Source organism: Cotesia glomerata, linkage group LG1 (assembly GCF_020080835.1).
Source record: "Cotesia glomerata isolate CgM1 linkage group LG1, MPM_Cglom_v2.3, whole genome shotgun sequence".
NCBI classification, from domain to species: Eukaryota; Metazoa; Arthropoda; class Insecta; order Hymenoptera; family Braconidae; genus Cotesia; species Cotesia glomerata.
In genome coordinates, this window is record NC_058158.1 from 4,286,368 (window position 1) to 4,314,330 (window position 27,963).

Consider the following 27,963-nt stretch of genomic DNA (forward strand, 5'->3'; position numbering starts at 1 on the left):
ACTATTTATTTTAAAATTATAAAATACTCTACTTTTTTATATCATAATTTACTAATAAATTTTTAAGACAATTGAAAAAAATTTAGTTGATTCGAAAATTAAGTTTTTCATTTTGTAGGACTTACTTAGTTATATTATTTATTTATTGATAAAATTCATGTACATTTCTGTCTTACATAAAACTAAAATGTTTACTAGCAAGTAATTGTTAAGTAGAAGGTTTAAAGACTTGTATTGTTAAGGAAATATATTTAAAAAATATAAATATCATTGGATTTTTATTTTAATTAATTATAAAAATTTTTAATTTTAAAAATAGTAATATATTTTTCAATTTTTTTACAGAAATAATATATACATATAAATAATTATAGCCGAAGCAGCATTTTCTTGAAAAAATAAAATAATTTTTAACTAACAAAATAATTATTTACAATTAATTATAATTGAAAAGTCCATTGCCCATCGGTGAATTATCATTGCTTTCGTCAAATGGTTGGATGTCAAACTAAAAAAAAATAAAAATACTGTATTAGCTAATAATATTACTAGTAATACTTAATTATAAAGAATTAAACTAATTATAAAAGACAATGTAAATTTTAAATTACCTCCGTGTCTATGAGCGACATTTCATTGTTGAAAGTTTCTGACAATTTTTGATTTATTGCTTTATCAAGCTCATCATTATCTTGATTCATCGGTCTCATATTAACTCTTTCATACATATTGCTATTGCCGTTGGCAAATGCTGCTAAAATTTAGAATACAAATAATTAAAATAAAAAAATATTCACTTATAAATATCTTTTAAAAATTAAAAAAAAAATTAATTAAAAAATTACCTATATAATTTTGCTGCTGCGGTTTAAGAGTTTTACGAATACTAAATAAATCCGCTGGCCTATTTGGAATAATCTGGGGAACATTATTATTGTGGTACGTGCTACTATCACTACTGAATTCTTCTTCAAAAACATCATTGCCATTATTGTTATCATCTTCCTCATCCTCGCCGCTGTTATAATCATCATCAATTTGAGATCGATATGCGTGCTGTGGCTGAGAAGCCTGATTCATCAGCAATAATTGCTGTCGCGGCTGATTATTGTAGTCAAAAATTTTTTTATTTTGACAACCATTCAACAGCATTTGTGAGTGCGCATCATTGAGTTCATAAACTGGCCTATAATAGTAATAATAAAATTCACAAAAAATATTTAATAATCAAAATACAAAATTGTAAGAAATTTCTATGTTAATAATTTATTATTTACAAGCTATTAATTACCTTTCACTTGCGACCATTTGATATTGCTGTTGTTCTTGCTGTTGTTGACCCATTTGTTGAGGTAGTTGATAATGATCCATTAACGGCCGTGATTGCTCCTGCTGCGATGGAATATTTTGCAATTCTAATAATTGCTCTAACTGGAAAGCTAAAGGCAATTGTGTTCTGAATTGCTGTTCAAATTGTTCTAATTCATAATCATTTTGTTGCTGCTGTTGCTGTTGCTGCTGTTGTTGTTGTTGTTGTTGTTGTTGTTGTTGTTGTTGTTGTTGTTGTTGTTGTTGTTGTTGTTGTTGTTGTTGTTGTTGCTGTTGTTGATGATGATGTTGTTGTTGATGATGTTGTTGTTGTTGTTGTTGTTGTTGTTGTAACTGATGATTATTTACAGAAAATTGCTGTGATTGTTTTCTTTGCTGTTGCTGTTGTTGAAACAATGTGTAAGCTTGAAATTGCTGGAGTGTTGGTATCGGTAATATTTGTTGACATTGTTGTTGTTGTTGCTGTTCTTGTTGCTGCTGTTGTTGTTGTTGTTGCTGCTGCTGTAGTTGTAGTTGTAGTTGTTGTTGCGGTAGTTGATGTTGCTGAAGAAGCAGCTCTAGTGATGGATGTAATCTTTTCGAGCATACTTGCTGCTGTAGAAGTGGTAGTGGTTGCTGTAGAAGTGGTAGATGTTGCAATAGCATTTGTTGTTGTTGATGATGTTGCTGAGCCGCCAATTGATTTTGTTGTTGATTGCCATTTTGATTTTGTTGCTGGAGTTGATCATGTAAATGTTGTTGTTGTTGTTGTTGTTGTTGTTGTTGTTGTTGTTGTTGTTGTTGTTGTTGTTGTTGTTGTTGTTGTTGTTGTTGTTGTTGTTGTTGTTGTTGTTGTTGTTGTTGTACTTGATTTAATTGTTGTTGTTGTTGTTGTACTTGATTTAATTGTTGTTGTTGATTTTGGTGCTGTCGGAACTGTTGATGGTTCGATTGTAGTTGTTCTTGTTGTTGCTGCTGGTAATTTTTCTTTTTTTTTACATTCGATTTATTATTATTTTTATTACCACCATTTGCCAAATCTTTTTTGCAATGTAAATCAAGAGGTGCATCATTTTTCACAGTCTTGTCAATTAATGGTTGGTTCACATTCAAAGCTAAAATAGAAAAAAATTAATAAATAAATCAATATAAGAAAAAAAGAAATAATAATAATATTTACATGATTCTTGAATAGTTTGTTTTCTAATCATCATTAATTTCTCTGTAATTTTTCGTGTTTCAGTTAATGGAAGTTTTTTGAAACAATTGCATTTTGGACAGTGCACTATAGGTCTAGATTCTTCGGAATCTACATCAATTATTCCCGATGTATTATATTTTTGTCTTTTTCGCTTCAGAGTGATTTCAGAATCTGTAAATAATATTTTATTATTAGTCATTCTTTTATAATTATTTAATCAGCTAATGTTTGCTATTTAAATAAAGTTTCTTTGATTTTTAACTCAATAAATTAAAAAATAAAAAAATTAAAGTTTTCTTACCTCCTCCAACTGGAGTAAGAGTAAACGGTAACGGTTCACTTTTGTCTATCCTGCCTGTCATTTTTCGCAATTGGATAAATACTTGCACCGGTTCTTTAATAGATAAATCTTTATAAGCTGGACTTTCAAAGGATATTGATACCTAAATTTTAAAAAATCATTAATTAAACCGTCTAATTTTTGTTATGAGTATTCATCATACTTATAAATAATACATATTTATTAGCTAATCGAAAAAATTATAAATTTACCTGTCGAAAAACGTCGCTTGGATTAAATTTAGCCGGTGCTTCCCAAACATTTTTCCCATTTTTTTGTTCAAAAAAAACAATATTAATATTGTCTTTAGAAACTTTATCACATAAAAGAATCATCGGTAATCCACCAGTTACCGGCGCACTGTAATGACTCAATTTAATAATCACCAAATCATTTAAGATTTCTGAAAATATAAATAATGATATATCATTTAATTACTAATAATTAATTTTAATTATTTTTAAAACTTGAAAAATAAAAATAAAAATTACTTTTGTCATAAATTGGCTCAGAGACAACCGGTTTTAGAGGTATTGTACACTTCTCTTCATCATCTTTAAGAAATACTTGGAAACATAATCTTATAGCGGATAAATCGATCGTATCAGGAACTTCCATATGCTGGAAACCAGCTGAAAAATAAACATCAATTGTCAATTAGTACTTTATATTTAATTTTTTACTTAAAGAATCAATATATTAAAGAAAAAAATAATAATTACTGTTGAACGGATCAATTTTATTTTTTTTGCGTTTTTCCAACGCCTCTAGAATATTTTTTTTTTTGACACATTGTATTCCCAAATTTTGAAAAGATACCACTGCGTCGTAGGTTTTATAATGATAATATCCTAAATTGCATTTTTCTTTCCCGATTATTTCATGAGGGTGAGGGCGGTGAGGTTCATCCTTGGTGACACAGGACACTATTACTACTGCTTTTTCTTTAAAACCATGGATCTGGAAGAAGTATATTATTAAAGTCACCAATTGAGAAAATACATGAATAAATTTGTATAATAAAATTTAAAAAATAGTGCAAGCGGCACAAATTTTTTTTGTTAATGTTTTGTTGAATTTAAGTTGACTATTATTAATTTTTTAACTTCTTGTTGAGTGAAATCTATTAAAAACCCAAGCGGCACAAATTTTTTTTTGTTAATGTTTTGTTGAATTTAAGTTGACGATTATTAATTTTTTAACTTCTTGCTGAGTAAAATCTATCAAAAAGTCAACATTTTATTTGTGACTCTTGGGAGAGTAAAATTTCATTATATGAACAGGAAAATGATATAAAATTTTTTTTTTTTTTTTTAAAATGTCAAAATTTTCATAAATTTTTTAATTTTTAAATTGCTGTCATTTTTTAATTTATAGATCTAGGAAAATATATTTCTATGTAAATTAAATCTTAGTTAATGAGCTTTTTGATAGACTTTACAGAAATTTAATTATTTATCGCATTCAATAGTTATATTGCATGGAGAGACAGTGAAAATTAAAATTTTTCGCAATATTTGAAAATTTTCAATTGTTATAATTTTTAAACTAACCGACGGATTTAGCTCATTTTTAAACTTAAACTTGGAAATTGTCCAAAAAACGAGCATCCTAAGCGTCACATAAAAAACTGTTGACTTTTTGGAAAATTTTATTTAGCGAGAAGTCAAAAATTAATAATTGGCAACTTAAATTCAACAAAATATTACCAAAAAAATTTTTGTGCCGCTTGGGATGCTACGTTTTATGGAGATCTGACAAAAGTTATCTTGACGAGCTAAGTCAGATAATAACAAAATTTTTGTTATTAGAACAAATGCATTAGCTTAATTTTTATGAAATCTACTAATAAAGAATAAAATAAATTATATTTTTTACACAAAAAGAAAAATTTTCCAAAAATTCAAAAGACAGAGATAAAAAATTCTTCAAATTTTTTTTATCAACTATCACGTCTAGTATTATCATGCTGAAATAAAGAAAAAAACCCAAGTGATTTACGTTAGCTGTAGGCTAAATATACAATCGTCTATAATATTATGAGAATTTATTGATAAAAAATTCACAAGACAATTACCTTAATTTTAGGCCAGGTTTTACGCTCAGAATTATTGGTGGCACCCATGATACTTCCATTATTACGTGCCTCACATGGATACCGAAATCGGCTTTTACTACAAGGTTGTTCAAGTATTTCTATATAACAGTCATCATTTTTTTTCGTACTCATTATACCGACAATTACACTTATCACAGTAAACTCAAACACAAAAATTCACCATAGCACTTATTTAATAGCTATTGATAAATAACACAATTATTATTTTAACACACAGTTTAACGACTGTAAAAAATTATAAATTTATAGTCCAATAAAATAATCTTAACTACCCTATAAATTTTTTTTACAGTTCAGTTTGGAGTAACGCGCGATTTAGTGATCTTTACGACAGTATTCCTAGGCAAGCACTGAAGAAGCTAAGTACAAGTGTAAGTTAGCCCTCAACTGCATTTAAAATTGAGTATATTGTAAGAAAAATTCAAACCAATACAACACTAACACTTGGAGAAATTGGTAAGTAGTAAGGACAGAGTAAGCGCCTCAAGATCGCAGATAAGTATAAGATTTTTCTTTACATAGAATTTGTACCAACGAGTAATGAGGTTTAAATTTTTACTACAAACTTTTCTTGACAAATCTCGAAGCCCTCGAGGTCAGGTAATGAAAACAAAGTATTCCTGTAATTGCTCTCCCCTTAAATTTACAATTGTATACGTTACATCTATAGAAATTTGAGTGCACCTTGCTTAATGTCTTTCTTACTTAAAGTATTTGCTATCTATTGTTCGCTTAAAATTACGGTTTTAGTTTCTTGGAAATTTATTAATTTTAGTTCCCAATCCTCTTACAATATTACTCCATTCGTTATAATTGATTTTTAAAATAAATATTTTTTTTAATGAGTTTTACAATGCTAATACTTCTCAAGTTAATTTTTTAACTATTTATTAAAAATTTAATAATATATATTCTTTTACACTTATAATGAAATGAGCATTTAATTTTAACTAAAATTACTAAATTATAAAAATTTTTTTACAGCAGATAGAAATTAAAAATAAAGTATGTACAATTTTTATTTATAAATTTAAAACTAAAATTACAGTGTATATTTTTATTTATTTTTAGTAACTACAACATTGATATGTATGTTTGTAGTTATTTTATTTAATTTTAGTGCTTAAAAAATTATTTTTAGTTGTACTTGCATTGTTTCACGAGAATAATTTTTTTTTTTTATTTTCTTTATAAGATAATTTTGAAAGGGTCCTGCCCTGTAATGCAATTTTGGACAGATTTTACTTCTATATATCTCAATTATTATTACTTTGGTAATAATTGATTGATTTAAAATCAAAGTAATAAATAAAATTGTCATGAGCATGAGCTTAACAGAAGACTAATTTTTTGTGTTAAAATTAGTAACTAATTTAACACTCTAGTATTATTATTATTATTATTATTATTAATCTCATGAAAAATATCAATTATCGTTATAAATCTCGTTATTTAAAGATTGACACAATGAGATTTTAAAATAAAAGATGAGTACATTTTGTTTTTATTTTGATGTAATATCAAATTATTAAAATTTTTGCTATATTATACGTATATAATATATCTATGAATAGTATTATTATTCTTGCATGGGTTTGTATAGATTATTTAGAGTACAGAGTTCTTGTATGGTGCTATTGGTTAATTTGGTGAAACTGTCGGTCATATTTAAGCCTTCCTCTGCAGCATTTGGTTCGACTTTTTGGGCCTAAAAAAGAATTAATTGGTTATTATTTTTATCTCGGGGCTTTTTATTTCATCATCATCATAAAACTTTCGTTTTTTCTTTACATGCTTGGGTTTTAATATCTATTTAATTGGGCTTATTTGATTACCTTATTTTGGGAATCTGATAATGATAAACCGCTAGAAAAACTTTCAGCAAATGCATTTCCCAGCACTGCCAAGTCATCAGAGTCGAGGGGGTTCAAACTGCCGCTCAATTGGTTTATGTCAAAACTACATTGATTAATTCCAAGGTCAAGTACATTGTTAACATTTTCTATAATTAAATAAAAAAAATATTATTGTTAAATAATTAAATTTGTATAAATTAAATAAAAATATTTTCATTATTTTTTCACTGTATGGATTTTTACTTCATAAAAATTTTTTATTGACCATTTAATTTTTTACAAAATTGTCAGTTTATTTTAACGCTCAAAAATTTATAATTTGACGTCTTCATTATAAATCTTTCCAACTCTACACTTTTTACTATTTTTTTATAATTCTATTTTCTTATCAGTTATTGTAAAATATAATTTCTTTTTATATAATATACTATTTAATTGGTACCGCTTTGTACTCTCTTAAGATTAAAAGTGGAAATAGGAAGTTTTTTTCTGAGGACGTCGCCAATTTTATTTATGTTTATTAAAAAAAAAAAAAAAAAAAAATTAAACATGCACTAGGTTTAAAATAAAATTTATTATTCATCAAGACATTTTATTAATAAAAGAATGAAAGTAGATGCCAAGTTAAAAAAAATTCAGTTTTAAGAAATTTGGCGAAGAACTAAAAAAAAAAAACATGCAGCCGACTACCGAATATTGAAAATAAAAGTTTATCTACCAGCATTAACCAAGGGATTGTGGAATCCTTGATGGTTTATTCCTGGAACATCTTGAGAGGGTTCAGGTGTAACTCTACTTAATGATATCGATTGATTATACATCAACTGAGCTGGTAAATTAGGGCTAGCATGGCCCGATGGTGAATGGTACTGCGGAGTTAAAGTCTGTGGCTGTTGCATTGAGTAGGAAGGGCCCATAGGCGATGGTGTGCGTCTTGGAGATCTTATTTGTCTGATAAATAGATAAATAAATAAATAACTCTATAATAATAATAATAATAACAATAAATATCGAAATTTAAATTAATGCAATAAAAAAAAAAATCAAAAATTTTTGTCTGTAAGGTAAAAGACCCAGTTATTAACACTGGCCTAGTTATTGACACTTGCAATTTTATTTTAATTAAAAAAAAACAAATCAACTATAATAAATTAATAAATATAATTTTTTAATTATAAATTTCAAGATAATTGTTTTTTTGAGAACAATTTTTTTTTTATTTTTTTTTTAACTTTACATTTTAATTTAAAAAAATTTTAAACTTACAAGGAAAATTTAATTTTACCTTAAAGTATGTAAATTAGATGGTGAAATTGGACTACCAACTGGATACATTGGTGAAGATGAACCTCCTGCCATTGAAGGGTACAAACTGTCCATTGGTTCTGGTTTTATAAGATTAAAGTTGTATTGCATTTGATGATTATGAATTCCCACTCCATCTATAAATTTTTTTAATTAATAAATATATTAAGAAATAAGAGGATTAAATAAAAATTCTACAAAGCTTTTTACTGCTAAAGATTTATAACAAAGTAATTAAAGAGCCATCATGCAATTAGAGAATATTAGTTCAAGCAGTGAAGCAATTAGTGATGAATATTATGAATATTAATTAGATGCATTGTTGAAATATTGAGAGCTAAATATTTTTATCTACTCTAAATGTATTAACTACTTGTAATTTATAATTTAAAAAAATCTAATTCACACGCCACACTAAAAACAATTTACTAAAAAATCCGTACCTGTTTTATTTTATTTATTCAAATAAATATTCTGAAAACTGGCGTAATTTTTTGAATAATTAAAAATACTTTTTTATAAGTTGTAAATATTAATATATTTTTTAAAATACAAATCAATACAATTATAACAATATATATTTGAAAGCTCTATTAAAATTGTATCGCAAAAAATTTTATGTTTTTAAAAGACAAATTTGTATTGCACAATATGTATTAAAAGTACGAGCAACAATACAAGTTTTTTTTTTATGAAATATTTGTTTTTTCTCAAAAAATTGAGCAACGCTCTATAAAATTTCAAAGTGTTTCAACTTGATTTATGTATAGATATAAATATATAAATTTATATCATGAAAAGGCCACTTTTTTTTTGTAAAAATATTTGTCTCCATCAAATTACAAAAATTGACAAGTATTTTCTTTATAAAATGCATTTCATTAAAAAAGTGTACAAAATACAAAAAAAAAAGTATCCAAGTACTTTCATCGTAAATATTATCTTTACAAAATTGTAATCAATAGTCGAAGTTTTAAATATTTTCCAAGCTGAAAAATAATGCCGACTGTTGTAACAATCAACAATATGTTTCGAGATTTTATTTACAAGTAATTATAAGGTATTAAAGCATTTATTGGTAACTAGTCTGTATTCAGTAAAATATTTCCAACCATCAATAATTATTATTTATTTTGATAGTCTGGAGGAAAAATAAATGTAAAAAGTTTTATTTAATAAAAAATACATTTACATTTATTATTACTTGAGTACTCAAATTTTAAGGATGAAATTCATGTAAAATATATTAATGTTACAGGTTTGCTAAAAATATTTTTACAAAATAATCATATTTTTTCTTGTTAGTTTTAACTTTACCCTTAAACCGAGAATTAAAAAAGTGGGAATTTTTTGCAACCTGTAACATTTCTTAAAAAATATTGTATTTATATAACAATAAAAAGCAATTGCTTTTTGTGTATTTTTATTTGTTAGTATACAATTTGAATGATTTGAAAATCGTAACAGTGAATTTATAATTAAAAATTTAATTTATCATTTTTTTAAATAAAATTTTTCTTTAAAACAATCAACCCTAACAAAATCACGATTTTCAAATCTAATGTGAATAAAAATATATTTTAATATAAACATATTTTATGCAATGAGTGCTTGTATAAAATATAGATCCCTTATATATCCCATTTAAAGGCAAGCAGAAGATATTTATAAACAATTAGTAATTTATTCGAATTAAGATTTTTTAACATAAAAAATTATTTCTATCAAAATAAAATACTCACGTTGATTAACTTCAGCTTGTACTTGTTGTACAAGTAAGCTAGGACTGTTATTAAGTTTTTTCCTCTTTCGTTTAAAATAGTCTGGATCATCTATGAATTTTTTTTTTTAATTTATAAATTTTGCTTAATAAAAAATTCACTTAGTGTTTAACCCATCGCCAACTTAATATGTGTAAGTATCTAATAAAAGCTGTGAAAAACTAGAGCAATTGTACAGAATCAAAAGCAACAAACTTTGATTATCGATCCTAACAAGTAACAATTTAAGAATTTATATTTGTACTCATAAATCTGTTGAGATATTTCATACCTATTATTTATATTGTTCGGTCAATAATAATATTTATATTTATTATTAATAAAACTTAACAAACTATGGCACTTTGCTGACTAGAAAAAACAAACTTGCAAATCACAAATGCTAGAAAAATTTTATCCAGTACTTTTAACGACTAGATAAACATTCAATAAATATACAATTAAATTAATAAAATAATTAAATTTTTAAAGCGTCGTATTAAATAGTTCAATAAAAAAAAATTATGGAAGCACTTTAAGTAAATGATTAATTTTAATTAAATAATTAATTGATTGAGTTATATATAACTCAGTTATATTTTATATCTATATTTATATCTTAGTGCATAATAAAAAAATCTAAATAAATAAGTATTTAATACGACGTTTTACCCCACCAGTCCTAATTATTAAGTAAGCATAAAAATAGCTGTAATTTTTTTTTTCAATTATTGAGCATATAAAGTTTGAGCTCCAAAAATAACTCAACTTTTAAAAAACAAACTGATTATGATTATAAAAAAACAGTATTACGTTTCTTTGGTATCAGTTAAAATTTTTCCACCCTCAACAGGGCTGTAATAAAATGACAATTCATCAAACTCGGAAGCGGTAGCATGTGGTGCCATAGCGGTGTAAAGAGCATAGTGCTCAGCTTCAGTCAATTCGATTCCATAAGGCGGAGATTCATCGCCATCAATATCAAATGATTTAACAGCTGTTACACTGGCGACACTAGGTCGCGGTAAATCTGACGTTTTTCCCGCAATATCTTGAATACTGTCTCTTATTGACATTGAAATACTGTCATCTTGCTCACAAAAGCAACTTTGATCGTCATTACTGATCAAATTATTACGCACCAACTCCAAGTCTTTGGTATTGTGCGTAATATCCTTTTTATTATTGCTGCTGGTGTGTTTTTTATTGAACAATTTTGCGAATAAACTTTGCTTGGACTTGGTAAGAGTGTTAGGTAGTGACGGTAAATTTTTGTTAGGCGCGCTGTCAATCATCGACATCTGCGCGCACTGCGAAGATGAACGCGGTAACGTCGGCATCGAAGTTGTCATTTTTCGCAAGCGTTTCGGCGGCAAAGGTGGTATTTTTCCGTCGTAAGTGTGCCCAACATCCCTCTTGGTGATCAATAATGACGAGGAAGGCGGTAAGGGCGGTGGCTGACCTGGAGGCAGACTTGCTTCGCGACTTGGTATAGCAACGTCTTCATACTTGCGATCGTCTTCTTTATCTCCATCGATCCCATCAAATGATTGGATATCTATTGGGTTTTTCATAGCCAACTGCAGGCTGGTGTACGTCTGGTTATCGCAATTATCGATATCCATTAATGTTTGCTGATATTTATCATCGTTGATTGTATTTGACTGAGCTAGTAAACTATTTTGGATTATTTTAGTATGCGTGTCAGCGTAGATCTCGTCGAGCTCCGCGACCTGTGTTATTAATTCATTTAATGATTTTGCTTCATCGTCATTAGCTGAGCTATTCAAATTATTGTTATTATTATTAAGATTGATTGTAGGTTCGGTATTCAAAGATTCCTCTTTACTTCGCTGGACCCACTTGCCAACTTCCGAGTAGTCAAACCAATCAGTTTTATTTTTTGGCAACAATTCAATGCCCGGATTATTTGTATTTTCATTTTGAATATAGCTTTTTTTCTTGGTATCCATTGATTCATTCACAAATGGAATTTTATCGTCATTTAAATATTTATCTTGAGAATTGTTAATTATTTGTATATTTTCAATACCTATATCACTATTTATAGACGGAGAATTAATTGACGATTGTTGAAAATTATTATTTAATTTTTTATCAATATTATTTTTATTTGAATTTCGATCAATGGTATTTTTATTGTAAAGCTCATTTAGAGCACGCAGTGCTGATATTTTACCGTGTGATATTGCTAAATCAAAGTTACTATTATTATTGTTTGAGTTATTATTAAATTCGTCTAAATTTCTTGGTAATCGTTGATTAACGCCACCAAATATGGACGTATCGGTGGCAATTATTTTATTAAATACCTCGGGATCGGCTTTTTTTTTATCTAAAATTTTTCTTAGAGACCAAAACGCGGGCCTACCTGCACCAAGTGGTAAAAATTGAAACGGTAATGCTTCACTAGTTGCGCTGTCTGAGGGCCTTCTTAGCTGGATGTAAACTTGTACTGGATGTTCTACTTGTTGGATGCGATATGTCGGTGTTCTGAATGATATCGCTACCTGCAGAACAATAATCAATCTTCAATAAATTATTTTTCTAATCAAAAGGATAACTATTAAAAAAAAAATTAACCTGCTTGTGAACATGTGATGGTTGAAAATCACCAAATCCTTCCCAAACAATCTGACCATCACGTTCTTCAGTGAACCGTATTTGAATATCTTCTTTAGCGACCTTTTCACACAACAATAGCATCTCCATACCACCCGCTACTGGCGCACTGTAGTGACTTAGTTTGCATATTACTAAATCAGACATTGCCTCTATAATGATAGAAATAAAATAAATATAGTATCGTTTAAATTTTATGAATTAAACAAAATAAAAGCTCACTTTTATCATAAATAGGATCTGATACGACCGGAGTCAGTGGCACGGTGAACTTTCCTGGCTCAGTTCCTTCAAGAAATACTTGAAAGCATAATCTAACTGCATTTAAATCAATACTTGCGGGTTGTCTTTTATGACTGAAACCAGCTGGAACAAATAATTTAATTGTTAATCTTCTATCTATACACTGGAAAAAAAAATTAACTTGAATTAAGAGAAAAATTTTTGAACCAAGAAAATAATTTTGGAGAGTTTCATTGTCTTAAATCAAGATAAAAAATTCTTAAATCAAGTAAAATTTACTTAAACCAAAAAAAAATTTCTTAGTTTAAGAATTTTTCTATTCAAATCAAGAAGATGAAGTTCTTCAAAATTATTTACTTGATTCAAGTAAATTTTTTTTTCTGTGTACTAATAAATGGCGAGTCGGTTTTTTTGTCCGGTTATACTGCGAAAACTACTGAACCAATCGGAATAATACTTATACTATAAGATGCAGCATGTTTCGGAGAAGGTTTTAGTATATAATATGTTGGTGATTACTTATCCGAAACAATATTTTTTTGACTTAGAAATAATGAATTTTTATTGTACTAAATTTATTCTATTCGATTGTCATTTGTTTAAAATAAATTTATTAACTCTATTGGTTATGTTTATATACTAGGCAGATTTCTTCACTTATGAGATCTGCAATTTCTTTAACTGAAACTTTCAATGCTTATTCATTTTTGTAAGAAAGACACGGGAATGTTATAATGATTGCACATTGAAAGTTACAATTAATATTAGCTAGGAATAATAACATGGATAAAAAGTGCATGCCAATTCGATAGAATTGGGAATCTGTGCAAGTCAAAACAATACTCTAATTAAATTTCAAGTCTAGATCTGAAAATGCAATTCTATAAAGCGCCCAGCGGAGCGGGCGAATAACAGCTAGTAAATTAATAAAACAAGCAATACGTACTTCTAAAAGGATCAACACGAATTTCTTCCCGGATTCTCAATGCTTCTTCAATGTCTTTCTTCTTGACACATTGAATCCCCAAGTTTGCAAAAGTCACAGTCATATTTTCCGAAGATATCTCCAGGGTACAAACACCACGTCGGCATGCTTCTTTACCAACTAAATTGTGTGGATGAGGCCTGTACGGTGGATCTTTCGTTACACATGATACTACGACAACTGCTCGTCCTTTATATCCCACTATCTGTAATGATAATTATTCAATTATTATAAAATAATTTTATTATATAATAGATCAAGAAATTTTTATATTTTTTTAAATAATTTTAACGCAATTTTTTTTTTTAAAGGAACCACATTTTTTGATAAAAAAAATTCTTGGAGCGATTAATTGGTTTGTTTTTAACCTCATAAATTTATGAAACTAATTATTATTATATTAAATTGTATGTCGATAATGTAACTATAAAACTAATAAACGTATTCATTTGAAATAAAAATTTTTAAACACTTAGATTAACAAAAAATCAACTGCAAAGTTTTAGAAAATTTGAAAAAATGTTTAGACATTCTCATTCAATTGATATAAAAAAATTAAATTGATAAATAATTATTAAAAATAAAAGAAGCTTTTACTTACTTTTATACTAGGAAATGTTTTATTTTCAGGTATACTGTTAACACCTGGTATACTTCCAGCAGATCGACCTTCACATTCATATCGAAATCGAAGGGCCTTACTTGCGGGTTGTTCTACTATTTCAACATATGATCCAACCCTGTTTGATGTGTTACCAGCAAGAACTGGTTTTACCGTCTCTACTCCACCACCAGATAACATATTCAAAGTTTTTTGTTGATGTTGCTGTTGATGTTGATTTCGACATCTAGCCTCCTCGACAAATTCTGGATCCGTTGTTTGAATCACTTCAACTGAAATTTATTTATTAAACAATTAAAGTACCAAGTTAACAACATTAATAAATAAAAAAATAAAGTAATTAATTTACTTATTAACTACCAAGTAATCGGTAGTAAAATATTTTAGTATCCACTTAAAAATTCTCATTTTTATGATTATTGATTTAAAAATACTCAAGAATGCAACAATTTGTAGATATAAATTATTAAGAGTACTTACTGACATCACTTATATTAATATTATCATTCATATCATGATACTGATCCATGCCTCTTGTTAGATGACTATATATTTTTTAAATATCTGCATAAAAAAAAAATTATTAATTATTATTTATTTATTTTAATTTTATTGGGATTTAATTTATTTATATTTAAATAATTTTAAATTCATTGTTTTGTGGTAAACAGAAAAAAAAGAGCAATCAGATAAATAAACTATTAAAGTAGGAAATGAAAAAAAAAAAAAAAAATATTAGGGCAAGTAAATCTTAAGTACTTGTGAGATAAAGAAAATAAATAAAAATAAAAAACACAAACACGAGGGGGAAATTAAAAAAAGAAGAGAGAAATGGAGTAGAGTTTAAGCTGGTGATCGAATAATTATTTTGGGCTGAGCTGAACTAAACCTAGCAGCTCTTTTCTTCAGTTAAACTCTCAGCTCAACGTTAATGTTGAGTTACTCATCTTAACTTAAAACTCACTCCTGGTGATGGCTATTATTAAACTATCTTAGGACAACAATGCAAAAAACGTAGCACTTGCCTTAAAACTCATAGCGAATTCATCAAGTTCTTTTATTGTCGTTGGTTATTACTCCCAATAGTTGTCAATTTTATAAAATATTATGGTTTGTTTAATAATAACGACGTAGACAAACAAATAACAGATGATCGGTGACTCCAAAGTCACTGTCCCATTCCCTTCACTTCTTAAATTAAATGGTAACTTTCCCAGCCGTCAATAAAATTATCCACGTATTTATAAATAATTTTAGAGTCTAATAATTAAAATACATTTTTTTATATAATTTAATATCCGTTAAATTTATTATTGTTATTTATAATAGTTAATTATCACTAGACTTAGACACCAACACAAATGCTGAACTTGACAATCCAAGTTAATAACTCTTATGAGAAATCTTGATTGATCTATTAAATAATTTAATAATTCATTTATTACAACAGATATTTTTACACAAAACTGTGTATTGTTTTTTAAAAAATAGATTTATTTAAACTTGATGGTGAAGATGGTGAATATCAAGTAGGAACCAGAATGAGAATGAACACTGCACCATATTACACGATACACGAGCCACGAGAAATAAAATATACTACGGTATCTGTATACATATACAAAAAACATTAATACACACTTGTATACATAACGATCTACATTGTATGTAGTAGTTTCTGATTACTGACTAATGTTAACTACACAGACGCACACGTTTAAAAAACACACGCATGCGCCATTTGTACTTTATTTCTAGCGCTGGCTTATACTACTAATATATTTATATATTTATATATGTATGTATCTGATGATTGATAAATTTTTTTATTGTAATTGTAAGTACAGTTTAAATTAAACCTTGATTTTTTTAACGCAATTTTAAAAAATTATTTTAATTATTCAATCTGTCAAATTTTGAATGAATGCGATTTTTTAATAAAATAAACTCAAGTTAATATTTTATTCTACATACTTTCAAATTTATACGCATAATAGATAAATAATATTTTTTTGGTTTCTAATTGGTCGGCCGGAACAACACGTAATTTGTTTCAAGGTCAGATTTATTTTGTTGAGTATTAAGCGGGAAAACTTTATTGTAAATTCATTAAAAAAATTTTACATTAATGCCTCAGTTTTATCACGAAATTTATTTTTTATTTACGACACCAATTATCGTATAATTTTTGGGTTTTTTTTGCAGATAAATTACTAATTGAGAAAATAAAAAACACTTAATTAAAGCTATTACTTACAGGTATTTTAAAATTAAAAATAAACAAATAGTTTTACCACGGCAACTGATTGCATATTTCTATTTAATTAAATTGAATTAATTTCAAAAATTAGACTTAAGAATTTTAATTTTTTTTTCTGTTGTAGATAAAAGAAAGCCGTGGCGGGAGAAAATAAATTCACAATCATCAGATTGACGTCAATGTAATAATTAAAAGGTCCTGAAATGCGTAATGAATTTATAATTTTATGTAGTTTTAAATGTCACTCGACAAGAAATTTCTTCACTCTGCGATGGTCATTGTTTATACCCGCGCTTGTAAATTTTTTCAAGATTTATTTTATGGATCAGCCAAGAAATAAGTACGATTTTTGGAGTGATATTACAAGTTAACTGAACTTGTATTTTCTAATCTGTTGACAAATTACCGATTTATTGTCAATTAATTTTAAAAGATTAGATACGGAAGTTAATTATTTAAAAGGAATTTAATAACTTACTTTTTATCGAAAATTTTTTATTTCTTGTCTTGTGACTTTGAAAATAAAATCAAAGTAATAAAATACTTATTTATGATGAATTTTACATCCATCATTTCTTTATCCTTCGAAGAAATGATTTTATTTATTAAAAAACACTTTATTGTGTATTTTTATGATTGATAAATGTTGTAAATTTTTAAATCATTTATTAAACCGATAAAATTATAAAATATTGACGATACAAAAATTTCATTGTGTTTCAATTGACGTTTTTTCCCACAATTCCCTAATATTCACTAATGATAAGTCTCATATTGGTATTAAAATGAGTAAAATGGGTAATCAATTAATTTATTATGTCGATTATTAATTTATATGTAAATAAATAATTTTTATTGATAAATAAAATTTTTTAATAAATTATTTAAGTTTATGATATAATTAAATATAAAAACTCTGAATTGTAATGTTAAATTGCATAAGTAAAAATTAGTTAATAGGTGGATTTAAATCACGTGGGGTATTTGAATTATAAAAATTATTTACTTATCAACTTAAATACAGTTTTTACCGAATATATTTTAGTATAAATATATTTATATCATAATTTATGGCGTGGATTTACCCATTGTTACAATTTTTGTCACATTGTAATCATAATTATCATTTGCTTGTTAGAAAGAATAAAAAGAATAATATTAAAAGCCTTGGGTATTATTTATGAGAAAATATAATTTTTATTAGAATTATACTTTATAGATCTGATAATTTTAGTATGTAAAATATTGCACGACTCATGATGCGAAGCATCAGAGAGTGCTTTACGATCGAAAAATTTTTTTCGCCTCATTTTGGCGGCTATTTTTATTATTATAGCCTTGTTAGTTCACGGAATCAAGATATTTTGCATACTGTTGTCGAGATAATTTAATGGAGATTAATTTCATACTTTTTAAAAATTGATTTACTGCAATAGAATTGGAAAAAAACACCAAAATAGGTCAAAAAATGTTCCTGTCCGTCATGTGTGAAACCCGGAAACACTGTAACTTGTGAAAAAATCCATTATTTGAGTTAAATTTTTTTTTTTTAAATTCTAATCGACGATTGTAGGTCACTGAATGCGAATGATTAATTAATTCAGTGTCGTTTAATTGCAATTAATAAAAAACGAAAACTACAAGACTGTATATCTATATATATCCATGTAAAATTAACATGGATGGTGATATATCTATATCTATAGATATTATGTACATTTTATTCCACCAGGGGCGCTTGTGCAGTACCTTCCTACTACAGCTATTTTTTCGGCAATTAATTTTGAACGACTTAAGTTTTTTTTTTTTTTTTTATATTTCATAATTAAATGAGCATTATGAGTCGTGCACTTTTGGATTTTCCAAACTTTTATATTACATATATTTTCATAACATATATCAATTAATTCTGAATGATTTGCAAAATAAAAGCCTTTTTTCAAGATTAAAATAATTAATACGATTTAATAAGTATTAAAAAAGAATTTTATATATTATTTTGACTTATATTAATTATTTATTTATTTATTATTTAATTTCAATGCCAAGGCAGTATAGCCAGATGGCAAAAGTATACAAAAAGAGTTACAATAAAAGTACACGTATGACTAATGAAAATATAAAATTTCAAAAATACTAGATATTAAGAATTGATCGTTTTTCTTTACTTTACTTTGGAATACAATTATGACAAATACAAGAAAAAAAAAAATAAATTTGAGTATAAAAATTGAGCATTAAAAATTTAAGAGTTAAACTCAGTGGTACAAATTATACAAATTATAGAAGACGATAAACTCATGTAACATAAATGTGTAAATGAATATCAAAGGTTTGAAAATTAGGATTTATTGCCTCCTTTAAAAATTTGAAATTAAGATTCATTATCTCGTTCACGTTTCATGAAGAATTCGAAAGTACTAGTTTTAAAAGAATTTAAGCTAAGTGAATTTGTGACTTCAAATGGTAATTCCCTCCAAATTCGGATTGCAGAAACTACGAAGGAATGTTCAAAAGTAGTAGTTGAGCCAGTTTAATGAATGCCTGTAGGGAGTGATATGCTCATCTCGTCTCAAATTAAAGATGAATCTGATGGTGTTGTTTGTAAGACGTTGAAGTTTGTAGTCTAGCCTTTTGGATATGTCAATCAAAACTATGGAACAGTATTCAACAATTGGTAATTATGGTAGTCATGACTAGTAGTTTACGTGTTGAAGTAGAGAGTATGTTTCTTCTGTGTTTTAGATAATTTAATGTACCATAGACCTTACGAGTAATGTGAGCCACATGGATATCCCAAGAGAGATTATTAGTTAGGTGTATGCCCAAATGTTTGGTTGAATTTACATAAGGTATAATATTACCGTCAATGATAATTTAAGGCAAATCCCAGTTGTTCAGATTTCTTAGTTTTTTATTACTCCCTAGTATCATAACTTTAGTTTTATGAAAATTTACTTCAAGACCGACTTCATTTGCCCAGTCAACTACCGCATTACCATCAGACATAAGTTTGTTTGCTGCATCATTCAATTGAGAATGCTTAAAATGAAGATAAGCATATTTGTCGTTAGCAAAGAGTCCATGCTTCGAGTATTGTAGCCGTTTAGTCACTCCATTTATAACAATTAGAAAGAGGATCGGTCCTAGGATAGATCCTTGAGGAACACCAGAGCTGGTATTGATGAAATTGGATGGAGAGTTGTCCAGGTTAAGCGTTGATTTCGACCTACCAGTGAGATAAGATTGAAACCAATGAACCACCTCAATTGAGAAACCCATTTTATACATTGTAATGTACAAGACTTTGGGATTTACGTAATCAAAAGCCTTAGTAAAATCAAAGAGGATAAGGTAGGTTAGATCATCATTATCAATGGCTTTACGTACATCATCAGTTAATGATAATAAAGCAGTTTGAGTGCTATGGTGTTTTCGAAAACCTTAAATTGCTGAAAAAAAATTTCTTAAAAAAATTTGCGGGGCTTTCCTCATCGCTTGACCAGAGTCGTAAGTAGTTTTTTGTCCGCGGCGTTGCCGAAAACACCTCTAGTCTCTGTCTGTCAAACGTATATGAACTGGCAACACTGTACGCTCTAAAAGCATTGCGGCAAATCCCTCATCACTCGACCAAAGTCGTTAGGTCGCGTTTGTTGACCAGTCTAGGGTTAAATTTTTAAAAAATTTAAAGAAGAGTTTTCACACGTTGATTGATATAGTCATTTTTTAATGTCGTAATTTAAGAAACACGATTCACACAATTATATTGATATTAAAAAATAAATTCCCTGTAAATTTATTTTTATTTCAAAAATTTTAATTATCCAAATCAAATTAAAAAAACCCATCTTTCAATTTATTTAATTATATTCTTTATAAGTTAATTTGAAAAAAAAAATTTGATAAAGCTTATCACTAAACATCCATTTAAATTGTAAGAATAGTAATAATTTAAATAAATTTAAAGTATTTGAATTAAAATAAAAAAAAAAGTTATAGTATTCAACTGTTGATTAAATCTGTCGTCATGACAAAATATGAGTATATGTATACACTAATATAAAGACAAAAAATAAATAACTTTTAAAGCTCATTCGACAATTTTACATAATAAAAAAGTAAATAAAGTGACTAGGATGCAACAAGAAGCGACAGCAGTTAGTGACTCCAAAAATACCGACATCCCACAACAGTCAGAGTTAAATAAAATTAAAAATGATACCAAAATAAATTCTAAAAAAAAATTGGTTAAGAGTGTCAATCGCAGAACTCAATTACCTGTCAAGTGTCCTAAAAGATTACCTTCAAAGTCCTCTGTTAGGATTTTAGGAAACAAAGTCCCAAGACCGATAAAAAAAGATGTCAAAAATTCTCAACTGCCGTGCGTTAGTGGACCCACTTGCTATGAATCGAGAAAAAGCGTTTCGTTAATTGAATTGTCGCCTGCTAAAATGAACACCAGATTAATTGATAGGTGATGAATTTAGCTATAAATATTTAAATATTTTTTACTTAAGTAAATGAGTAAATAAAAATGTGTGGTAGATGTGACATGTGTAAATGATTAGCACACGTCAACGATTTTTCATACTTTTATCTCTCTCTGGAACAAAAAAAATTGACATTAACATAGAGCGTGGTAGCGGCAAGCGAAAAAGAGAAAAATAAAAGCTAAATAAAGCTCGAGAAGTTAAAATAAATTAAAAGTAAAAGTTAAGGCAGCAACAGTTAAACCAGAAAGTAAAGCAAACGCAGTATAATTTTATTTAGTCTTTTATACTGCTTTATAAATAGCAATATTAAATACGTTTCAGTAAATGAGACAAGAGTGTCCTCGTATTCTCTTGATGCTTCTTACTGGTATAGCTGTACTGTATAATTATTATATGTGTATATACTATAGGCTTGTATTTTATTAGTTTTGTTTTATTTTAACCACTTCAAAGATTCTTCTTAGGCTGCCTTTCAACTACCAAACTCAACGATTAGATGAAAATACAAGCTGTGAACTGTGAAAGTTTATTTTCTTTCCTTTATATCATCGCTTGAGGGTGTTAATAAAGTAAAAAAATAAAAATCGTTGACATTTTTACAACCATTTAATATTTTTTATTTTTTATTTGGAATTATTGACTAAAATAAATAAATATTGATTATTGCTAATTTTATGATATTAAAGTTAGCAGTCTTGACCATTTTTCAATTTTTTTATAACAAATACATTTTTTTGAAAAATTATTTTAACAAAACTGCATTTTTAATTTATTAAAATTTCTACATGTCAATATTTTTTTCTAATTTTCTAATTTTTTTTGCCATGATTTATTTGTTAAAAAAATTTATAAAATTATCAAATATCTGCTAAATTAATTTTCATGATAATTTTATTGTATCAGGCCAGAAGAAAAAAGCGTATTTGACATGGACAGAGACAAAATTTGTAGCCTAGATGATGTGTCCAAAAAAACTTGGCTAGATGCCAGTAATGGTAATATTAATATTAATAGTATCAATAATTATAACAATGAGAGCAATAGCAAAGATTTGGAAGTAATAATGAAGAAGAAAGCCGCGAGCATTGTTTGCCATACGCTGATAATAAATGCATGGAGACGCAGGCGTGAGGAAGTAATCGATCTTAATGGGATTATTGAACAGCTACGTCAGCAAATAGATCACTTGCAGTTGCAGATTGTTGTATTGAGACGATTACTGGACACCGAGAATAGCCGGGTCGGTAAACTTGGCGCCCAAGTTCATCGCGCTAAAATACAGCTTGACAGTATTACTAAAGAAAAGGAAACTCTTACTAATGTAAATTATGTTTATGTTTTTATAACTTCATTTTTTGTTTAAGACCGACACCTTCATATTAAAGAATATATTGGTCTTTAATAAGAAAATTTTATTCAATTTTATGTGTTTATATAAACAACATTAATCTTTGTTGTATTTTGTTATTAAACATAAAATACTTTCGATTTTACTGACAAAGAAAATTTACTTTTGTTGCACATTTTTACGTAAAATATTAAAAAATATTTGATTTTTTTAGAATAAAATTTTCTTTAATAAATTTGGAAAAAAAAGGTTTTAAATTTTTTTAAGGAATCTTTAATTTAAGTAAATAATTTGGTTACAGGAAAATAAAAAATTAAAAAGTGATTTGAATTCATTAAATCAAGTAACTGAAGAACAAAAAATTACAATTGAAAACTATAAAAATGAATTATTAAGTACCAAAAATCAGGTAAAGGCTGTTGATACGCAGATTATGAAAGACAGAGAAAAATTATTAAAATTGAGGGATGATAAGCAAATTTTATTGGACAAGGTACAGATTTTTAAAGAAAATTATTCATTTAATTAAAAATTAAGTTAGCTTAGTCAGAATCAAACTTAGTAAAAGTTGTAAGATAAAGTACCGAGTAGTTGAACAGGTTTCAAAGTAAAACGTATGTGACTCTATTTTATGCATAAAGATGTAATTATTAGTTAAAATTAGTGATTTTCATAAAAATATAAACAATTTTAAATTGACTGAAGCGCAAGATAACGCAGATAATTGAATATTTATATTTTGACAACGTTTTTAAGATATACTATGAAAGAAGTAGTAGTTGAGCTAATAAAATATGTGGCAATAGGCAAACCAAAAATTTTCAACGTTTTATTGAAATATCCAAAGATTCATAACAATATTGAATAATATTGTGAATATTTAATATGTTCATTTAAAAATGAGAAATATTTGTATTTAATTTTTTCAATTACATTTTTTATGAATGGCAAAGCAAATTTTCAAAATTTTTTATTATTTAAAAAAGACTATTTCATTGGGTGGTACAATTTTTTTTGTGAAAAAAATAGCATCTATCGGCTATTCTCGACATGTCAACTTTTAAGTTAACAAAAATATAATTGTTTTGATTTATAATTGAAAGAATGTACAGAAATCAATTACTGTATCACTGAATAATTATAACATGCGCATATTACTCATAATAAATATACGGATTTTGTATTACAACAATTCGAAGTCTCATTTTTATAATATAAGTATTCAAGTGCTGGGTACTTTATTGAATACTATTGAGAATGAATTGATGTTGCATTAAGTCGACCTATTTTTTTAACGATGAAATTGATAGCCAAGATTGTGTAAGTGTGTTAATGTGGTGAGTCATATTGGCGGTAGGTAGATACCAGGGCGCATTGTACTCTAGGCTTAGTGACTAGGTTGTGGGTGGAAGGGTGGTAGGGTAACTTTGTGCTTCTGAGTTCTACGAACTGATGATTCACTCGCGATTCTAGGATCTAGGATTGTTTCCACAAATATTTATCGTTTAAACTATAAACTTTTGATTACTTTTAAATAATTAGTAGCAAATTTTTTTATATCTTTTTAATATATTACCAAAAAATTCTTCACGAAAATATTTTAATTAATTTTTTTAATAATTATAAAGAACAGTAATTAATTTTGCGATTAAAATAAAGTGTACTTAAAAGGGCGATGTATCTTTAAGTTCAATGTACGCGTGAGTACATAGCAAAGGGATGATTCATGCGGTAATAATTCGCCTGATGACTCAAACTCGCGTAATGCCAATTTCGCTATAACTGAAGCAAACTAGAAATCGATATGTCTTTTCCTTTTATATAAAACTTTCTTATGGAGGACGGACTTTTTTTTATCAACAAGTTTAACTTGTTGAGTTGAGATAAATAAATTAAACTTTTTCCTCAGTTTAGTGAAAAGAAAATTTAATTATCAGTTTTTGTTTTTGATTTATAAAGCTTGCGATGTATGAAAAAATTTCAACTGAACGCGAGGAGCGGATGGAGAGAGCTGAGAACAATGTGGAAGAGTTGACAAACAAGTTAAATATTCACATAGCTATTGTTGAAAGTTTGAAAGAAGAAAAGCAACAACTTGTCAAGTTTGTTTTTTGAATAATTGATGACAAAGTTTTAAGATATGATTTATGATGTAACGATTATAAATTGCAATTTTAGGAATTTAGAGGGTATTGAAAAGAAGAAAATAGAAGCGGAAAAAATTTTATTAGTCAGCGAGGATCGCGAAAAAGTATTGAGCTTGCGGATAAGTAATCTCGAAATACAGTTGAGTGATCGCGAAACTGCGTTACGTAAGATTGAATCTGTTTATAGATCTCAGCTGTGAGTAAACTTTAAATAAATATTTATTACTTTACAATAATAATAATAATAATTATTATTATAAATTATTGTTATTAGTGATAATTAAAAATTATAGTTAATAAATTTATAATTATAATATTAATTTTTATAAATAATACGCAGGACTGAAATTCATGACTTAAGAGAAAAATTACTGAAACAAAGCCAAGTATGTGGATGGAGTAGTAGAGTTTTGCAAATAGCAGGAAGTGTTGTAAGAGCACCGCAAGTTATTTTACGTACTCTTTCATTCTTAGCATTCGGCGGAATTCCTTCGCGTCCATAAAAATTTTTTTTATATAACTTTAATATAAATAAAAAAAAATCAAATTATTTAATGACAAACAACAAATTAGAATTGATATTAAACATTATCAAAATGCAAGATTTTAAAATAGTCACCATCGATTTAAACTATAGAATCTTCGCACATATATCAATGTCAGAGTTAAAATAGAAACGTTTTTTTTTGTCATGAAAAAAAAATTTTTGGGCTTTATAAAGAAATCAAAGCTAGTTAAATTACTAATGCATCAATTATTATTAATTTTTTTATACTAGCATTATATATGTGTATATGTAACAAGATAATTAAAAATATGAAATATACATAATTTATATAAATAAGAATAACAATTCATTATTTTTTTTTCATCTATAAAATAATTATTTTAATATAAAATAATTATTTCATTTATTAATTCCAACAACTACTCTCTGCATTAAATTATTTACATTTTTTTAGTTAATAAATCATATAATTTTATTTTTAAAAACATAATAAATTAATTATTCGCAATACTATGAAATCTTAAAAAATTTCGAATGGAGAGTATTAATTACAGACAATAAAATAAGATAAATAAACTTACTACCACTAATTACTTTAATTATTGATAGTATTTAGAGTAATTTTGTACGTCATTGAAAAAAAAAAAACCCAATCTATTAGAACATTAAAAAGCATAATAAGCTTACAGTATTTTCGATTGTTCAATTATGTTTCACATTGTATATTAATTTGTGGAGCTAAACAAATTTATAAACATTCTATTTCAAAAAATATTATCAATTAACATGATTATGAATAATAAACTATTGATTATTTAGTTTTTATTGATTCATTATTCTGTTACCTATATTGGATTAGTACCAATAGTGGTAATTAGTACCAAGTACTGAACAGCCATTATTTGACGATACATTATCATTATTTTTTATTAATAATAATTATTATTAATATTATATTATATTACTGTTATTATTATTATTATTATTATTATTATTATTATTATTAATATTAATATTAATAATATAATTTTACTTTATTTTATCAAACACCCTAATCAGCCTATTTCATTTGATTATAAAGCTACTGTTCAATCAATTAACTAATTCATCATTAATTAAGTACAAGTTAATCTATCAGTACATTACTTACAGATTGTATTTATACAGCCTCAAAAAGCTATTAGAAAAGTTTGTGACAATTTTATTTAAAATAATGATTATAATTTTGCAATATTTTTAACCAATAAATTTTTTATTTTATTTTTATTTACGGCGCATGGAAATCTATATTATCTATATTATCATGATTATTATTTTATTAGATTTAAATTCAATGAGCATTAGAAATTGTTTAGTAAAAAGTCACGTCTATTTTATAATTTTAATGAGTATCAATTATTTTTCCAACATTTCAATGAGTATTTAGTTAATTATTATTTATTAAATTACTTTCTCAAGACTACTCGTACATACTAATTAACAAAATTATTTTATAGATTGCTATTTAATTTTTAGGCTACGAATACACTATTCAGTGCTATTGTTTATTATTATTTTTAAATAATAATAGAGCAAAAGGCTCGTTGAAGATAAACGTAAAAAAATATCAGAGTAATCATCGGTCACATTGACAAAATTTAATTTTTTTTTTTTCATTTATCACTACGCAGTCACAAAAGCACAAGTATACCAAAAATCAATAATACTGTAACGAGACATAATTTTAATAACACTTGTTCTTTTTAATATTAAAATATAAAATTAATATAAATCCATTCAACCGTTTTTTTTACACACTGAGAAAAAAATTTAATCGCTGGTAAACATTTGCTTATTAAAGAAGCTAATTTTTTTTTTTTTTATAGATCGAAAGAAAAAAATACTTTTTTATTATAATATGATCATTTTCAAATAAAAAAAAAATTTTGGAAGAATTATTTTTAGAATAAATTATTGTTAAACAATTCATAGTAAAATATGAAGTGAGTATTTTTTTCAGTGACTAGTATTATTCATTGGCCAATGCGACTAGATTGTATATTTTTGATCGTTTAGTTAATTAATTGTTAAAACTAAAATCAATTTAGTCAAGAAAGAATGTAGCTTAGAATACTTAGTTGTTTTATACTTAAAAGTATGAATACTAAAAAGAGGTATTTTTAAAATAGATTAATGAAGAAAGAAATTAATAATTTAAATTTAAATGTCTTCATTAAAAATTATTCAAACTTTCGACTGAGTTTGACGTTGCTAAAATGTAGTTTAGTAAAAACTGGATGCTCTGCAGTGATTAGGAGAAAAATTATTCATAAAAAAACAACAGCCAGACATCAGATGTTCCGGGCGTAAGTCTCACACAAGTAAGAATGATATTAAAATAAAAAAATGTTTAAATCATGCCAAAACCTTCAGTTCCCTCGCTGATGGCCAGCAGTAGAGCGCGTTCGAAGTGATCATAGCATTCATAATCAGGCAGGCAGAGTTGGTTAAAGCTGAAAATGAAAGTAACAACAATTAAAATACGGACATTAAAATCAAACAATTAGAATAAGAATACACTACCAAGTGTGAGCAGTGGGTAAATTGGCAAAAGTTGGAGCAGCGGTGATTTGAAATCGTGGGCTTAATTGTTGGAAGCCTCCGGGTGGTAATTGGGAACAGCCAGTTGTAAATTGGAGCAATCGGGCCATCTCTTCTTGCGTAAAATTACTAATTGCCGTCCAAAACCAGTCTAGTACGCGTAAAAATTCCGGAGAGCTGCCGTTTACTACGTGATGCGCACGAAGATCTGCTACGCTGTACTCGCCAGTACCACAAAGTAAAAG

The 27,963-nt window shown here is 26.9% G+C and overlaps 4 protein-coding genes across 14 annotated transcripts in view; 1 reads left to right on the forward strand and 3 right to left on the reverse strand.

The window, feature by feature from the left end:
• Positions 1 to 387: 387 nt before the first annotated feature.
• Positions 388 to 5,232, reverse strand: LOC123259577 (embryonic polarity protein dorsal-like). 2 transcript variants are annotated; one of them, XM_044720177.1, is made up of 11 exons: positions 4,927 to 5,232; positions 3,572 to 3,809; positions 3,341 to 3,481; positions 3,062 to 3,252; positions 2,811 to 2,952; positions 2,489 to 2,680; positions 1,645 to 2,423; positions 1,292 to 1,518; positions 846 to 1,186; positions 612 to 751; positions 388 to 508 (listed from the first exon to the last, which is right to left on the reverse strand). In XM_044720177.1, the coding sequence occupies exons 1-11, from the start codon at positions 5,077 to 5,079 to the stop codon at positions 437 to 439; spliced, it is 2,616 nt and encodes an 871-aa protein (XP_044576112.1). In that variant the 5' UTR covers positions 5,080 to 5,232; the 3' UTR covers positions 388 to 436. The 2 variants fall into 2 exon arrangements, with proteins under 2 accessions (XP_044576112.1, XP_044576108.1); XM_044720173.1 differs by having other exon boundaries at positions 389 to 508; positions 612 to 754.
• A 1,146-nt stretch (positions 5,233 to 6,378) lies between these two features.
• On the reverse strand, positions 6,379 to 15,669 carry LOC123259591 (embryonic polarity protein dorsal-like). 3 transcript variants are annotated; one of them, XM_044720195.1, is made up of 12 exons: positions 15,408 to 15,630; positions 14,863 to 14,946; positions 14,362 to 14,654; positions 13,722 to 13,965; positions 12,755 to 12,898; positions 12,494 to 12,684; positions 12,282 to 12,420; positions 9,872 to 9,961; positions 8,110 to 8,266; positions 7,543 to 7,775; positions 6,804 to 6,970; positions 6,381 to 6,676 (listed from the first exon to the last, which is right to left on the reverse strand). In XM_044720195.1, exons 2-12 carry the CDS (start codon positions 14,909 to 14,911, stop codon positions 6,548 to 6,550), a joined length of 1,836 nt encoding a protein of 611 aa, XP_044576130.1. In that variant the 5' UTR covers positions 14,912 to 14,946; positions 15,408 to 15,630; the 3' UTR covers positions 6,381 to 6,547. The 3 variants fall into 3 exon arrangements, with proteins under 3 accessions (XP_044576138.1, XP_044576130.1, XP_044576125.1); XM_044720203.1 differs by lacking the exon at positions 9,872 to 9,961 and having other exon boundaries at positions 6,379 to 6,676; positions 15,408 to 15,632; XM_044720190.1 differs by lacking the exons at positions 6,381 to 6,676; positions 6,804 to 6,970; positions 7,543 to 7,775; positions 8,110 to 8,266; positions 9,872 to 9,961 and having other exon boundaries at positions 10,486 to 12,420; positions 15,408 to 15,669.
• Positions 15,670 to 20,778: 5,109 nt separating this feature from the next.
• Positions 20,779 to 25,443, forward strand: LOC123269508 (nuclear matrix constituent protein 1-like). The gene is made up of 6 exons (XM_044735251.1): positions 20,779 to 21,116; positions 22,039 to 22,456; positions 22,785 to 22,976; positions 24,443 to 24,585; positions 24,662 to 24,826; positions 24,971 to 25,443. Exons 1-6 carry the CDS (start codon positions 20,779 to 20,781, stop codon positions 25,131 to 25,133), a joined length of 1,419 nt encoding a protein of 472 aa, XP_044591186.1. The 3' UTR covers positions 25,134 to 25,443.
• Positions 25,444 to 25,933: 490 nt separating this feature from the next.
• Positions 25,934 to 27,963, reverse strand: part of LOC123275246 (apoptosis-resistant E3 ubiquitin protein ligase 1) — a 32,886-nt gene continuing 30,856 nt past the window's right edge. For all 8 annotated transcript variants that reach the window (XM_044743230.1, XM_044743229.1, XM_044743234.1 and 5 more), the window contains 2 exons: positions 27,701 to 27,963; positions 25,934 to 27,630 (listed from right to left, as the gene is read on the reverse strand). In XM_044743230.1, coding sequence (XP_044599165.1) covers positions 27,528 to 27,630; positions 27,701 to 27,963 — 366 coding nt within the window. In that variant the 3' untranslated portion in view covers positions 25,934 to 27,527. The remainder of the gene's footprint in view (positions 27,631 to 27,700) is intronic.